General features: G+C 39.5%; 2 protein-coding genes across 4 annotated transcripts in view; both read right to left on the minus strand.

The window, feature by feature from the left end:
* MIA2 (MIA SH3 domain ER export factor 2) overlaps positions 1 to 4486 on the minus strand; it is a 40607-nt gene extending 36121 nt beyond the window's left edge. Inside the window, exons 1-2 of one of the 2 annotated variants that reach the window (XM_040559763.1) lie at positions 4436 to 4486; positions 3442 to 3563 (exon numbers count right to left, since the gene is read on the minus strand). The gene's annotated coding sequence lies outside the window, so the exon portion shown is untranslated. The remainder of the gene's footprint in view (positions 1 to 3441; positions 3564 to 4435) is intronic. The other variant, XM_040559762.1, reaches the window with a different exon arrangement.
* A 1179-nt stretch (positions 4487 to 5665) lies between these two features.
* PNN (pinin, desmosome associated protein) lies at positions 5666 to 16428 on the minus strand. 2 transcript variants are annotated; one of them, XM_040559771.1, is made up of 9 exons: positions 16230 to 16428; positions 15852 to 15923; positions 15006 to 15074; positions 13369 to 13441; positions 13182 to 13276; positions 11148 to 11223; positions 9283 to 9438; positions 9060 to 9198; positions 5666 to 8047 (listed from the first exon to the last, which is right to left on the minus strand). In XM_040559771.1, exons 1-9 carry the CDS (start codon positions 16340 to 16342, stop codon positions 6765 to 6767), a joined length of 2076 nt encoding a protein of 691 aa, XP_040415705.1. In that variant the 5' UTR covers positions 16343 to 16428; the 3' UTR covers positions 5666 to 6764. The 2 variants fall into 2 exon arrangements, with proteins under 2 accessions (XP_040415705.1, XP_040415704.1); XM_040559770.1 differs by having other exon boundaries at positions 9060 to 9438; positions 16230 to 16422.
* Positions 16429 to 16899: the final 471 nt, after the last annotated feature.

The raw sequence follows: 16899 nt of genomic DNA on the forward strand, positions 1-16899 counted from the left end.
CTGTTTCCTAGCAACCTATTACCCAACGGAGTTATAAATAATTTTCTCAAATACAGGCTATGCCTTAAAGTGGTAGTTGCGCAGGAAGTTGTACACAGCTTATATAGATATGAAGTTACACTATAAATGCAATCCTACAGAGTGATTTGCTTTACAAGTAAGTTTTGCTTCAAATGCTTCACAGCATTGCCCCGAACGTCCTTGGTCGACTATGCACGATACATCTTAGGGCCTTCATCTTTCATTTCCAGCTCTCCTACATAGGGTAGCCTCTACCCTCTCCCTTCCTGATAGCATCCCAAGAAACCGTATTCCCTCCCAAGCTGATAATATTTGCAGTTATACGCTTCCTAGCAATCCTGCCCCTCCTTCAGTCCTGGGCGTGACTCACACAGACTTTGCTTTGCTTTTTCTTTCCGTGAACCTAAGCTGTATCTTACTTGCAGCATAGTTCCCCCTCTCTCCTGCTCCACAACCCAAACCTGCCAGACACGGATGCTCACTGATCTATGAGCCAGCAAACAAATCGCCTACAGGAGGCCGGGAGAGAGGGCACAAAGTGCACTGCAGCCAGAGACGCTTTGACCAGCAATGTCCTGTAAACAAAGAAATCACAGCAGATGACGTCCTCCAGCTGCAACCTAACACTTTGCCCCCTTCCTTTGCCACATGACCTGATAGCCAGACAGGCCTCTCCTATGAACCAACACACCAGCCGCCCCTGCTGTTAGGTAACCCATCAGAGAACTGTTGCACGCACCCACCAGGGCAAACACATGATAGATCTGTACCCCAGCACTCTCCCCACAATAGTTTTGATGCAGCCCCATTCCCAGTTGTTTCTCTCCTCCACTCCTCTTCTGCTGCTGAGTGCCAGTGACTGAGGACCTTTCCTGGGGTCCTCCAGGTTTATCTGTAGTAGGTGAAGGGGAGAGAAATAGAAAGATAGAATGCCAAGCAGCTGAAACATCTCCTCACCAAGTTTCTTTGAATTTGTGAAAAGATGGGCAAGTTTTTGGTTCCCAAACCTGTACAGATTAGGACAGACTAGTGAGAAGGAATATATAAAAAATTATACTGGGGAGTGGGAAGAACTACAGAAGAATTTTATATTAGAATTTTATATTTTATGTTAGATTGTCTATTACCAAGTGTCGTACAAAAATCAATAAAAAAAGGACGGAATTTTTACCCTGACAAGGTTATAAGCTGGTCAGAAGAGCCTTTCATAATGCTGCATAATGACCATGGAATGTAAGGCAAAAAAAAATCATGGTCTTAGAAAGCTCAATAGTCCCTTTTTGGCCTTGGTAACCAAGAGGTGATTCACATAAAAATGGTAAAGCCAGACATTCTAACACCTAAAATTACATAGTTCAGCAAGTTTGTGTTGGAGGGCAAACTGAAGGACCCACACCTTGAGATCTACACATTACATTTGTCAAAATAGCTCTCACAATGGCTCTGACTTTTCATATGGACACCCAAACTAAGTCTCAAGTCTTTGTATGGAGATGCTATAAATGGAGTAGCTAGGATGAATTGCAATGTTTCATCTACATCTGCAGTTTTCAAATTATTCTGGGCACTGCTTATTGTGTAGCTTAGTCTCAACAATCATTCTTCTAGGTTTGAAGCTGCTGAAAGGTTGATCAGCAGTGCTCTGATCTCTGTAATTGTTATTGAAGTTGTATTAGAAGAACAAAAGTACATTTATATCAAATGTTCTTTTCTTCAGGGTGTAAATCTCACACTTGCAGATGTTATACAAATGTAAGCTCTAACCACCTTTGAACTAAAGTCAAAGCTAAAGACACAGGGAGTTTATCATAGCTGGTTTCCAGAGGACAAAGTTGAAAACTTTACAGCAGGTAGAGTGAGATTTCACTTTATTTATTTAGTGAGTAGATGTTGGACACTTCTGCAGAACTGAAGCAACAGAAGTGAATACTATTATATATGCAAAAACAAACAATGCTAATGAAAAAAATAATTTGAACAGCTTTCCTTAGAATAAAACTATTTCATTTTTTGGAGATCATATCTTATTAACTATAAGCAATAAGCTTCTAATTTTAGTCATAAGTAGTATAGTAACTAATAACTTTAAGCATTAAGCTAGAAATACATAACATCCTGTGTCTTAACATGTCGTAAGAAATTCCTTCTGACATACTAAAATTCATAGAAGAATCAAGTCAGAATTAATGGTTTGATTTAAATAAACTGATTAGTATGGCTCACTGAACGACTCAAGATATGATCCTGTATAAATATGGAGATGTGTTTGCTAGACCATTCAGTACCTGCATGAACCATAGAGATAACAAAGGAGATCATAAGCTGATATAAAAACTCTCTTAAGTACATAAAAATCAACACCTATTTTATAACAACAGTATATACAGTTTTGATTATATTTTTATGATAACACCAAAAGGTTTCATACAGAATGTAAGGTTTCACTGTGTATAATATTGCACAAATACATGGAAGGATACAGTTCATAACAAAAACACTTAAAACGCAGTTCTCTTGACTTGAGATGTTTGCATGAAAATGCAGATCAACCTGTATATTGAATCACATGTCATGCCAAAAAGTGTTTCGTTTTTTTTTTTTTAAACAACTATCTTTTAAAATCTAGTAAATCAAAGGAAGAGAAGAAACAGTAGTTCACTCACTCTTCTTCCAGTTAAATCTGAACATGTAACAGACATTCTTTATTCAGATTTAAACCAAATTTTTAGCCAGGATAACAAATTGTAAGAAAAAAGCCATTATTGCTTCCCTATTACAAAAAGGGTTGCAAACATGACAACTCATTGTATTACTAGAAAATCACAGAACTTGTGACGTACTATTTTGAATCTTGATAGTATTTTCCTAAGCTTTGAATGCCTCACATTTTGCTATACATTAGAATGCTTCACATAATAAAAACTGCCTGAATGAGGTTTGTGTAAAACACAGATTTTCTATACAACTGAGATGAAGGGGGGATAAAAAGGCAAAGTTGTATCCTCCAAAACACAGATCTCTGTATATCATGGATATACACCACTGCTGCAGCATTTGATCAGATCATAAATACATATAGTCTTGGAAATGCTTCTTTGAACAGGGAAGCTCATTTTAAAGATCTGGGACACACAAAATGAAGATGTTTGTCCTGTTGTGCGACAGTAATTGTTACAAAATCAGCAGCTAAATCTGGATCCCAGAATTATAACTGGGGCCTAACCACAAGACCTTTATTTCCTTAGGAAGAAACAATGCTGGAGTAATCTATTTGCAAATTTACTGGTCTTGGAAATTATTAAATTTTACCAATACCTTCTTTCCTCAGAAAAATTACTTTCAAATTTCCTTACTTACAATGAAGCTGTTCTAAGCACAAAGACATCAGTTCAAGTAAAGAAGCACAAAATTGAAGTGTACCTTTTATGCAAAGTCATGCTTCAGCTTACAGTTCATGAACAATATGCATAAAATCTACTCTGACAAGGACTCCAAGTGGAACATCGTGGAAAAACACTTTCTTGGAGACTTCCAGCTTATTGCTGCCAGGAGTGAAGAAAATTGAGACAGGTAAATGGTATAAAGTCAATGCACACAGTGTAACAGCACCGTAACAAAATAAAAAAAATCCAACTCTGAGTTCTTATTTACTTCTAAATTCTCATTTAAAGCTAGAGTGGACAATTTGATGCAAGCACTCCACAAGACATGCATAGATCTTACATGATATGTTCGCTGTCCACTTGTATAAAGCACCTCAGCTTCATTATTAGTTTTTTGCCTCTTTGATTGTTCATGTTTTCTATATTACTTGACTGAAAAGAGACCAAGGTATTTTTCCTTTGATCTCTATTCACCACTATGGGGGAGTGAAATAAAATATTTTAGTAATTTCCTACTTGTATGGTACCTACACTTAATTCTCAGAGACCCAAAACTGTTATATTCAATTTCAAGACCAAATTTGACACATTTCTATAAATACTTCTACCATTTGAAATAGACTGGGAACAGAAATTGTACTTAGGGTCTCAGCATTATCCACAACTCAAATTGTTTCAGGGTAAGAGGAAACACAGCTCTATCCACAACTTTAGAATTGTTTCTGGTTCAGATGAAATAACATTGAAGGTGAGTGTAACTAAGTTACTAAAAATACAACTGTTTTTAAAAAAGACAAAGGTCTTTATGTGGTATTGTGCTAATAGTATAGCACTATCTTATACTACTACTGTAGCAGAATATTGGTTGGAATATATGTAGCTTTTAGAAAACTTGGTTCTTACAAATTTATCACACACTGACATTTATATGTTGTACTGTGCTGCTTGGATTTGGCAAAACTATTTACAGCACAGTGTAACCATGGCAGTTAAATTTCTTCAAACGAGCATTAAACTATCAGATACATCACCTGCTTTGTAACTTGGCAACAAAATTCCTGTATTTTCACCTTGTCAAATATATATATTCCTGCCTGTAATACAACCTGAAACAAGAAACTTGAATGTAATCAATCCATTCCCTAGTTTAATTACCAGCACCCACCACACTTACTATAAACCTATAAATATATAAGTTACAAATTATAAGCTCTTCTGAAACAGTAATGCAGCTTCTGACCAGCATCCTACTCCAGCTTAGTATAATTACATATATAAATACAGCTATATTCCAGCTTCATATAATTACAGTATTAGCTATTAGAACCTGTACAGTAGAACTACAAAAGGTATCGTTTAACACTGGATCACTCAAGCTCAGAGTAATGAACCTTAAAAAATACTGTGTTGGAGATAGCAACAACCAAGCAAATAAAAATGACTTCCAAATGCAATTTGAAATGTGAAGTTAGTTGAAACATACAAACCAGTGACATTTACTCAACTACTCAGTGTAAGAATTTTTCCTCATGGTAAACCACCGTGTTTAGCATCTTAATAAAAACTTGAACATTTTGCTTTCAAAAAACCAAAAATACATTAATCTACCACGTTCCCCTGAAGGGAAGCATGGTTGAAGACTACTGACAGGAAGCGAAAAGCAATCTCACTTGTAGAGCTGCAGAGGCAGATAAGATATTGAAGCAGCAAATGGACTGAAGAATCTGAGTAATATACTCAACAGGTTGAGAGAAGGAAAACCCGAAGAGCTTTCCCACTGTTTAAATCCATCCTGAGAGAACATTTCACTTCATCCCTTGCTAGGCACGTTTCTGTAAGCCAGGAAGTTTAGCACTTCAGAAGTCTGTCACTACTCTGAGTTCAGAAGAAAAGTCCGAAAACTAACATCCTCCCAAACTAGAACTATATAGAGGTATACTGTGTTTCAGAAAAAAAACGGCATATGCATGGCATTTGATGCATTAAAAACAGCCTATAGCTCATTTCAATTGAAATCTTTCCAGGACTTCCTGATCTGTCATTTGGCACACCAGATTAATTCTCTTACTGCCAAAACAGTCCAGATTATAACAGTGTTCAGATTATAACAGTTTCACAGTCAGTTATTAGGCATTAATTAAAACCTTTAAGAATGATTTTAGATACAGAACTAAGGTAGAGTCACCTGCAATTATGACACGCTTTAAATGTACAAAGGCAGTACACCTATCTTAGGGAAAAAGACATAGGCATCAGGAGAGTAGTCTACAAAGCCACATTTATTTGCACATGTACAGAACAGAGCAACCGATGTTATTGTTTTCCATACAAAATTATATAAAAACAGTATTCACCTTCATAGATAACACCATACCACTTTGAATTGTATTAAATACATTCAGAAAACATTCTTTCACACACACGACATTAGTATTAGGTAGTCCCAGGTAACTCCAACACTGCAATGTTATTATTCCTAGTGGTATGAAGGGATCAAAGATCAGACCATAACTAAAAACGAGACTCCTGGTAGGGAAGCGAGCTGAAGTCTTTCCTCCACTGTCCATCAAAGCAAGGAACATCACTAAACATAGTAACTACCTCCAGAACATAGATGTAAACACTACCAAAGGACCTGCAGAAGGCAGGTAAGAGTGGTATTCCAGACTGACTTGAGCTATCTTGGTCAGCATTAAGTGTTCACATTTAATCACTGCTTGCCTATGGGTAGGAAAAAGTTTCATAACTGGAATATAGAGTTGAGTAAAAATTTGTGATTACAGAAGAAAGCAAAAAAGCATAGATTCAAAGCGATTACTTTCCCTTCCTATCTAGCACTGGAGAGATTACTCCCTTTAGAGGAGTCTTAAGATTCCCATTCTTGCAAGGAATAGAGGGGAAAAGCAAAATTTTAAGTTTCCTGCAACACTGCTTCCTTACATATGATCTAAAAGGGGAATTTAAGTGTCAACAGGACATCTCGATTTATTTAAAATGCACATTTATTTCTACAAAAAAAAAGTTTATGATACAGAAGAAGTGATCACACCAACTTAAAGATTTACCTATTAAAATATACAGAGGATCTTAATGAGTACAGGATATTTAAAAAAAGATGCAAAGGAGTGTTAATCTTTTATTTTTACATTTTCAGGAACTTCACATAATTTTGGTAGGTAACCTTTTACAAAATTATGTAAAAAGTACAAGAATGCCTGGTAAACAGTCTGCATTTTTCCAAAAGATTTTTTACAGCATGCAATTCTTAAGGCAGCCTTCTCCTCCTCCTTACAAGGAATCCTTTCAACTCAAATAATCTTCTGCTGCAAAGATTAAGCTAAGGAAGCTTGGTCTCTTCTGTTAACGCCTTTTGTCTTTCCTGTCTGATTTACGGTCTCTTTCACTCCGTGAAGTTCTCTTGCCTGACCGACTACTTTCTGATATAGATCTCTTTCGGTCAGATCTTGAACTTTTATCCTTTGAGCTTTTTGCATCTCTACTCCCACCTTTTGAGGACTTGTGACTTCTATCTACTCCTGAAGCGTCCCTTCGCTTCCTATCTGCGCTCCTCCTGCGTTTTCTGTCTCTGTTATGACCTCTTCCTCTGCTCCGACTTCTACTTTCACTACTGCTAGAACTACTGCTGCTACTGTCCCTGCTAGTACTTCCACTTGTAGTGCTGCTGCTGCTGGAACTACTCCGACTACTAGTGCTGCCAGTGCTGGAACTACTCCCACTAGTAGTACTGCTTGAAGTACTACTGCTACTACTGCTGCTGCTGCTACGACTATGACTCTTAGTTTTGTTCCCTGCTCTACCCCTGCTTCTACTCCTAGTCTTAGTTTTAATTTCTACGCTCAGTGTCTGACTCTGCTCTGTCTGTGCCTCGACCACCTTTACAGACACCACAGCATTTTCGTCCTTGTCTACCTGGGGCTCTGCATCCTGAACAGACTGAGACAACTGAGGTGACTGCGACAGTGGCACAGACTGCGGCTGACATGGGGCCTCAGCCACAGATTCTGGCTGAGCTTCAGGTGCCTTCTCCTGTTTTTCTTCAGTTTCAACTTCAGTTTCAGCTTTGATACCTTTCTCCTTCTCGGGAGAAAGAACATTACCCAATTTTTCCGGCTGAGCATCACACTCCATTTCTGGTTCCACTTTGCCATTTTCATTTTCTACAGGTTCTATGCTATCTGCCTCATTGATTTCAACCATATCCTGCTCGTTATCCACTGGCTGAGTATTTTCATTATCCTCTTTTACAGCTGTGACCTCTTCATGCTGACCATCCTGTTGCTTGTCATTTTCCCTCACCTCAGCCACCTCTTCTACTTTAATCTCCATTTCATTTTTCTGTTCTTCCTCTTCCTGGTCTTTCTCTGCATCACTATGCCCTGAACCTGTTTTTCCCTTTTCCTCCCCTACCTCCTCCATTTCTACATCATTGTGCTGATTACCTGTCTCCAACTCTTCCACCTGCTGAGCCACCTTACCCTCTTCCTGCTCCTTGTTCTGTTCTTGCTTCTTTTCTTCGTTCTGCACCTCCTGCTGTTCTTTTTCCTTCACAGATTGTCTTCTGGGCCTGGCCTCCATTTTGTTAATCTGCTCTGCAAATTCATTGCGCCTGCTTTCAAAGAGTGCTGGGGGATAAAATAACAGTTTCAGACAGGTAGCTAGAGAAGCTGAAGTCTATTTTCTCCTTAACTATAAGCTAATAAGTTATCAAATTGTTTTAACTTAATAACTGCATCGTTATTCATTCTGAAGTAGCAAGCCATTCATGCATAATGAAAAAGACTGCTGGTTAACTTAATAAAACAAAGCAAGTTGGATAATCGGCTTAGCTGAGTATCAGAACAGTAAAATCCTAAATCTAAGCTAACAGTTTTTAACTTCATTAAAATCACTCCAGCCAACAGTGTGTCAAAACAATACCTATATTCCCTGATATATAAAAAGGTTATTCTTCCTAAGGTGATCAAAAGACACTAAAAATCAGCAGAAAGCAGATTAGACATTCAGAAAGTTTTAATAATGTAAGCTATTCAGACAGGTGAGTTAGCTTCCTTTATCCCCCACCCCAGACAATGAAGAAAACTTCTTTAAAGAAAAAAATAAAGATAAGCTCCATATAATCAAAAGAACAACAGGACTACCATCACCCGCAGTGTTTTAAATTGTTTTGCAAAAGGAAAATATAGTCGTCCTGTGAAACAAAGAAATGAACACGCATTAAGGTAAAAAAATCATCATAAATTTCTAGCACCGTGCTCAAGACAAAACTTCCCAGCCCTCTGTAAAGAAACCTGCATTTCCTCAGGTCTCCAATCCATAAAATCAGCCTTTTTAAAACGGAAGTTGTTGCACTGGCATACACCTAGATACTAAAGTTAACAATAAGGACATTTTAAACACATACTTCTGAATTTATGTATATTCCTCTTGACTTTTTGTAAGAGAATCAGAGCACAACCAACAAAATTAAGTCACTGAACAAGTTATATTGTTACTTATGATGAACACCCATGCAAGAATATATAGTTTATCCTGAGCATGAAATCACTGTACCTAAGCACAAAGACTTAAATTTGTGCAGCAGACACCAAAAGGAAGCAAGAACAAAGGCAGTCTTGTATCATAAAGACCACTTACCATTCATCTTTTTCTGTGACTCTTCCATCAGCTTCTGTGTAGCAGGACACATTCTGCCAGGTATGTAGAATAAGTGAGGTTTTGTCTTTGTCCTTATGTATTTAATTATTTTGGCGTTATGTTCATTCCATTCTTCTTGCTGAGAAATTAAAGAAAAGACCTTAATATCCCTAATAACATACATTCTAAACAAGAGAAATTTGAGAGCAAAACTAGGACTTACCAACTGAGCAAGCTCAACCTTTTGCTCCAGTAACCGCAGCTCTGTCTGCTTAGCACGTCTTTCTTCAAACAGTTCTCGCCTCTCATTTTCAACTTGCTTTCTTTCTTCCTCTGCTTGCACTTCAAGTTTTTGTTCAATTTCTTGTCGTCTTTTTTGCTAGGATAAATAAAGAACTATCTTAATACTTCTCCGAAATTAAGAAAAGCATTCTAGTTTGGTCTAACTAAAGTTATTTAAGGGCATTCCAAAAAAAACAAATAAGGAAGTCTACTAAATTACAGGTAATGGAGGAAGAGCGTCACTGCTTGCTGGCACAATTTTTTTTTGGAGGGGGGGGGGTTAACTATAAATTAATGTGCCCCTATGGCTTTCTATCTGCTTTTCTATCACTCACTTTGGATTTGAATTTTCAACATGACCTGTAAGATTTTTTTTTTCAAATGGCAGAAGAAAATAGATTCCCTCCACCTGGAGGGAAGAAAGGCAACAAGCAGATGAAGAGCTAAAGGCTGATGTTTATGACCAACAAAATAAATGACACTGCAAATACTCTGAGTATTGCTGACATTAATTAGAGGACATTAATTATATTATTGTAATCCAGGAGTGCCCTGTTTGTATGTCCTAGACAACCATATGTTCAGATTATAAAATAATTGCCTAAAAATATATATATATATATATATATATATATATATATAGTTTAGTGCCTGGACAAAAAACAGCTGTGTCATAAAACTCCTTGGGCTTCCACTTTGACTTATAGCAAGATTTTATGTATGAAGAAAGCAACACATTCTCAGAAATATGCTGCAATGAAGAGGAACTCCTCAAAGTCTTTTTATGCAAACATCCTGATATAAGCTATACTGGGACTCCATATTTCCAGACCATCCCTTGCAATAGCTTCCTTTTCTAAAGGCAAACAGGCAACAAAGAACTTTGGTCTTCTTCATGCGCTACAATGCTAGTTAGATAAAACAGCAGGATATCCAAATACTGAATCTGGAGGTAATCAATATCAACACTGCAAGCCAGCTATACTAAAACCACACAGAAGAGGTTTTAAACTTTAAGATTTTGTATCTGCTTCCATGAGACTGCTAAAAGTAGTTTTTTTCATAAACATTTAAAACACTGTTTATAATCTACAGGTTACTGTTAATTGAATAACCCATTTAATGCAACTGTAAGAAATACCATGACCTTCACAATTTAAAAGGTCATACTAGATGCAAGATACAGATGCAAGTTTTTTTGAAGTTACCACTAAGCTATGCAAAACCTTCGCTTCAGTACAATTACATATTCATTTACAGGAAGAGTAATGCTTATTATCTGTACTATGGGGCAAACAGCCACTTGTAGTCAAACAGAAGGCATAACAATGCCGTATATTTCTGGATACTTGGCTATAATTTAAACACACAGAACACATCAAGGTGGGCACTGATTCAGCAATACCATTAGTCACAGAAATAGCCTATGAACAATAGTTTACCTGATTAAATTCCAGGTATTTTGAAATGTTCCAAAAATAATGTCAATAAAAAAGAAAATCTATTTTGTATTTTAAATGTTTTAAAGATGAACTGAAATAAATAAGACCCAAAACATTGCCTTACCACTTCTGCAATGGTCAGAAGGCATGGTAAGGTCATGAAATTATGTTAGAGTCCCTTTCCTGCTTTCCCACCCCCAATTCCACTACATTAAAGCAAAGAAAAACCCTTTTGCACTCTTACCAATTTGCTACACCTGCAACCCACACCATGGAAATTTTCATTCTTATTTAAAGCAGCTTAATCACACCATTTTGCTTTATTATTTACAAGCAAAAATTTGATGAAATAAAAAATAAGTACCCTTTCAGTAGCAACTGTGGACTCCTGCTTAAATTTTTGAAGAGTGCCCATCAACAAGCCAAATATACGTCGATTCCTGAGAAAAAAGAAAAAGTTTGAGTTTCAGTTCAAGTACCAAGATTTGTATTTGTATAAACAATCAGAGAAACTTTCCCACCTCAGAGATGTTTATTTTTAAAGGCCTAGTACCAGTCAAGGCTGCTAGCAATAGAACACAAACTGACTGTGCCAACAGTCGAAGATATAATTTGCACTGACATATCATGTTTTGCCTAAGAGCAAGACACAGCTCTTATCCACAACGCAGCACATTTAGCACTGGGAAAATCAGGAGCCTGCACATTTCACATATGAAAATAACGACACTAAGGAAATATTAAAAAAATCCAAAACCCAAGAACTGACAAAGAGACTGAGTAAATACAGTGTGAGGCAGAACACCACCACCCCACTAAGAGGATTAAGGAGAAAAGGAGCCACAGGGGAGTGAAAGATTATCTGCCACAGTCTACCTAATATCTTATACAATGAGACATTGCACTGTTGAATGAAACCACAATTGCTCTCATCAAATTATCAGTTGTTTTGAGAAAATTTATCTGAAGTAAAATTCTTAAGGAATTCCTTTCTTCCAAACAACTAATTTCCTTAATTTCACCTTCTCTTTCTTTCCATTCAACCTCAAATAGTGCTTTTACAGCAAGAAGCCGACTTTCTTAGTCGCCTTGAACTCTCACCCAGTTAGAAGAAAGGAAAGGCTGCTCTTCTCTCAGTACCACAAAGCTCAACTGCAGTGGCACAAATCTAGCATGGAGATGTGAAGGTACTTGTAATTGAAACAACAAAAAAAGGAATGGGTAAAGAACAGAAAGCTAGGGATTACTTGGTCAAGAGTATCTGTATACAGATGACATCCCAGATGGCCCTGAGCAAAACCACAGTCCACTGGATGCTGTCCTCCTGAAGAGCCTCTTTCTACCACGAGTCACGCACAGAGCAAGTGGTTATTTCTTACCGTTATCTACCCAGAAGACTACTGAAATGGAAAACGCTAAAACCTGCCGTTCCAAATAGACAAACTTTTTGTGCCAGAAACTCTATGAAGTCCACTAAGGATTCTGAAATCCTTCTGTAAGGAAGGCAGTTGGGAGCAGGTGATGGAAGCAACAGCAGTCTGTTAGTCATGTTGTAACTGCAAAAGATCAATCTAAGTGCCTTTTTTGTGCAAATTAATCTCTGGTCCTTATCAGAGAAGCTTGCTATAGTTCATTACTCCAGCCCTCACTGTATTTGAGGCATAAGGTATTATGGCACGAGGTGAGCTGCAGACTGAAGCAGAACTTTAGTGAGCTACCTTAACACAAAAAAAAAATCTCAGAAAACAAAGATGTAAGTAGGAAGAATCTAAGGAGGCAAAAGGAAGGTCAGACTGTGTGCACAGTAACAAGCCTGAAAGTATTAAGAGAAAAGAAACACATGATGGAACTACTCTGTAAAAAAGGAAAACCCCACACCCCAAAGCTTTCTTCAGTCAACAAAATAAGTGTTGAAGAATCACCTGTGCTGACTTTGATAATTGGTCTTTTAAAATGCAACTTCTCTAGCTCTATAGGTACTTGAGGAACAATTGATTACTTCCAAGACACACAGACAGAATTTTCTACAGTGCAAAGCACAACAGAGCGGACGTCCCCAGATTCAAATTCCGGTTTTGTTTCCTATTATAACTCTCCAAAATGTTAAGGTGCCAATGAAGTTGTTGTAAAGATGATCTGTTACAATAATGCTAGCAAACTTATTCCTTTCTGAGATTCTGTTTCTCAGGCCATCTGCCAGCTATGTTAAATGAATGATGTGTTGTTACTACAATTTTTTTTTTTAAATCTAAACCAAATTTATACCATTGTGGTTCCTCTTCAACACCGTATTTTGATACGTAACACCATTTGTATAATTCTTTTAAAATCTAAAACTACTTTCTAGACTACCACTCAGAAGCATCACCATCAGTGCTTACAAAAAATTTCTACCTACCTTTGTTTTCCTTTTTCATCCATGTTTTGATCTTGTATAAGGTCTCGACGTGTTCGCTCTTTGGAGGTAGCAACAACAGAAGATGGCAACGCTGGCTACAACAGCAATAACAAAAACTACTTAGTTCACATTCCAGGTAAGCATGCTTTTTTTTTTTTCCTGTACAGCTCCTTTTGTCTCCTATTACCTTTTTAATATCATCATCCTCTGCGTCGCTTTCTTGGCGTGATTCTCGTCTTGTCCGGCGTTCTCCACCCAGCCTGAGGAAGAAAAAGCATTAGTGGTCACTGGAGAACATATTTTAAGGACAGCACCTACTCTAACACAAGAAAATACAAGTCAGCATGTATAGTCAGAACAACCAATGATTCCAGTAAAATCTGTCATTGGAACAGTGGGGAGAGAAGTAGAGCTTCTGCAGACAGAATCTATTGCTGGTGTCAAAAAAAAAAGATTGTGACAGATGAGAAAAAATGGTTTAACTCTTGATCTAATTTGCATAGTAAAGTAAAAAAAGGAAGAGCCCACATTACTACCGTATTTAACTTTTGAGCACGTCTTTGGATTTTGTTTCTTGTTTTTAATACTTGCCTTTTTCTTTTTTTCCAGAATCTCTGAAATGGTTATTTGTGTAAGGAAAATACAAGAAATACTTAAATGCATTAAGATAAAGAGGTCAATATGATTTTTTTTCCAAATTCAAAATGCTACTGAAATTATCTAGCTGAATACCTAGGAAATGGGTTAGGGCAGACAGAGCACTTAGTTGGGAATTGAGTACTCGGAAAAGCTGAAGTTTTTAAACAAAGAACAACAGGGCAATCTGTAAATAAAAGTTATTTTCAGCTTTCACTCATCTTTGTGGCATAGCCCTTTATTACTGGTAAAGCCACTTCACAATACTCATTTTGCATAACTCAAATTCAAAAGCAAGCCTTGCTTTTTCAAGAACTACCACTGCACGTAAGTGGTCTGAGAATGCAACTCACTATAATGAAAGCCACAGTCGATGGATTTGCATCCAGTTGTGAAAGCTTGAAATTTGAATCTGTTGTCAGACAGTATGCATTAAGGTTATCGAAAGGGAAACCTCAGTAACAATTCGATTTGTGTCTACTGTAAAACAAATCCAGGCTACTAAGCAAAATGTAAGCAGATGGTACACCGAGTAAAACAGAGAATTCTGTAAGTTTTTAATCATGCTCTTGGAATCTGGCACTTATTTCCATAACTATATTCAGAAAACTCTGCCCAATACACTACAGCCTGCAACAAAGAGGTCTAGTAAGTTAAAGGGGGAGTTATCTGTAGGAGGGACAAGGGACAAAAAACACTTTACCACTGCATTAGAGAAAGTACACAAGAGGAAAGCACTCTTCATTAGAGCGAGTGGAAGACTTCAACACCTTTGAATTTTGAATCCACCATAAACATACAAAGTTCTTGAACTCCCCACACAGTTCCCTCCCCCAGTGATTGTAAAGACAGCACAAGGCCTTGAATCTGGTAAAAATTAAATTGTGCATTTACATCTCATCTGCACTGTGCAAGAATCTTTGCACTGTTATGTCTGTGTATTACTGCTCTAATCTCTACATTACTGAGAACCTTTATAGCACCATAGAATTTGGAAAGAGATTTCACCATAGACAATTGCTATCATCAAAAAAACACTTCTCACAAGTCTTGAGCACTTAATCTTTGAAGAAGACAGTAAAAGTCAGCAGTTATAAGATATCCAGAAGTAAGAATTGCTATTTAAATTTACTGCTATAAACTCTTATTCTAATAAAAGAAGTTCTCTACATCAGTTTTTGCACCTACCTACTGGATGCGCCTTCAAGATCCCTCTGTTTGGCTGGGGGTCCTCCTCCACTATCCGAGAATCCACGCCTAAAAAAAACCACTTGTGATCTCAGAACAAGTCATGAATTTTACTCAGCTCTGTAATCATGTGGCTATTGCTGCAGCAGTAAAGTATTTAAACATGCTGCTTGTTGACAAACTAATTTAAATTTGAATTTCTACACTTATTCAAATGAGTAGTCACCCTCAAAGCAGCAGCTCCATTAGGTTCAAGTACTCCAATTTGCAGAAGTTTTCAGAATTATGACCTAAACAACAGTCTAATGTTGAAATTTAACAAAAAAATCGACTACATAATGCATTAAGTAGGCATCCCTGAACAAAAATCAGCTCTTCATTCCCAGTCTACTGGGAGTGGGGAGGGAGAAGGAAGAAACTGAAAATCCACAAGAAAATACGAGTGCTTTTAAATTCCTGTCGACTTTAACTTTTTCTATTCCTTCTAGAAAACCTACCAGTTTCTTGATTACCGAGACACTTCGAATAGACAATGCCCCAGACACCCCACAGAATGCCTCCCTTCATTTCAAAGCTCCACCTCAATTTTCAGGCAAAGGGCTGGAAGCTGGGGGAAAACCACCAATTTAAAACTGCTGTAACGCAGAATGAGAAAATCCCTTAAATTTCAGGGCATGATATAAAACTCCAAATGCCCTTGTAGGCCTCCCACCCGGCTTTCATGCCCGCCTGCTAAAACAGCGACTCTCGAGAGCTTACAACGAGCAAAGCGAACAGGGAAGAAAGCAAACCATCGCCGCGGGGAAGGATAAAGGAACCCGGCGGCCGCCTCCCGCGGCTCCTTACCTTAGCAATAAGCTCCCTCGCCCTCTACCTCCACCAGGGCCTGAGAGGGCCAGCAGTCTGTTCTGAGGGGGCCTGCGGGAGACAGCACCGTCAGCGGGCTCTGCCCGGGAACCTCCCCCCCGCTCCCCCACGGCCACGAACCCGGGGGGAGCTGGCACCGGGGCCTCACCGGGACCCCTCCTCAGACACCCCCCGGCCTGCCCCTCACAAAATCATCCCCCCCTCCCCCCCCCCCCCAACCGGGCTGCCCCTCAGGGCCCCCCCGCCCCTCAGGGCCGCCCCAGCCCCCTCACAGCACCACCCCCCCCCCCGTACCGGGCCGCGTCTCAGGGACCCCCCCCACCCCGCCCCCGGGCCGCCCCCTCGGGCCCCGCTCACCTCACATCGTTGGGGTCCCTGCCCGTGAGCTTGCGGATGTTCTCGTCCACGTGCTTGAGGCTCTCCTTGGCCTTCTCGAGCTGCTCCTGCAGCGCGCGCACCGCCACCGCCATCCCGCCCGCAGCGCGGCGCGGCCTAGCCGGGGCCCAGCGCGAGGCACCGCTGGGTAATGGGGAGGCCCCGCCCAGGCCGCGGGGCCCGCCCGCAGCCAATAGAAGGGCATGGAGGGAAAGGGAACGCCCCGCGGGAAAGGCTCGCCGCACGCACGCGCCAATCATAGGGCTCGGAGGAGGATTGACAGCGCGGTAAGCCAATCGGCGGAAGAGCCCGCTTGCCAGCTCTACGAATCACCGAGCGGGGCCCATCAGAGCGGCACCGCTCTCGGCTAACGAAAACTAACAACGTCACTTTCTCGTGGCGGGGGCCAATCGCCTCTCTCCCAGAGCGGCTGCCGTGCCGGGCGAGCCAATAGGCGCGGGCGTTACTGAAGGGCCGCCGCGGGCGGGCTGGGGGGGCAAGGCGTAGGCAATTGCGCTGTAGGTGCGGGCTGCGTGTCCGCGGTTCGGCCCGGCCTCAGCGCCCCGTGGGGCCTCGAGAAGCCATTTTTGAGCAAACGACCCCAAAACCACACACAAAATTAATAATAAAAAACATAAACATAAACATAAAT

Source organism: Cygnus olor, chromosome 5 (genome assembly GCF_009769625.2).
Source record: "Cygnus olor isolate bCygOlo1 chromosome 5, bCygOlo1.pri.v2, whole genome shotgun sequence".
NCBI classification, from domain to species: Eukaryota; Metazoa; Chordata; class Aves; order Anseriformes; family Anatidae; genus Cygnus; species Cygnus olor.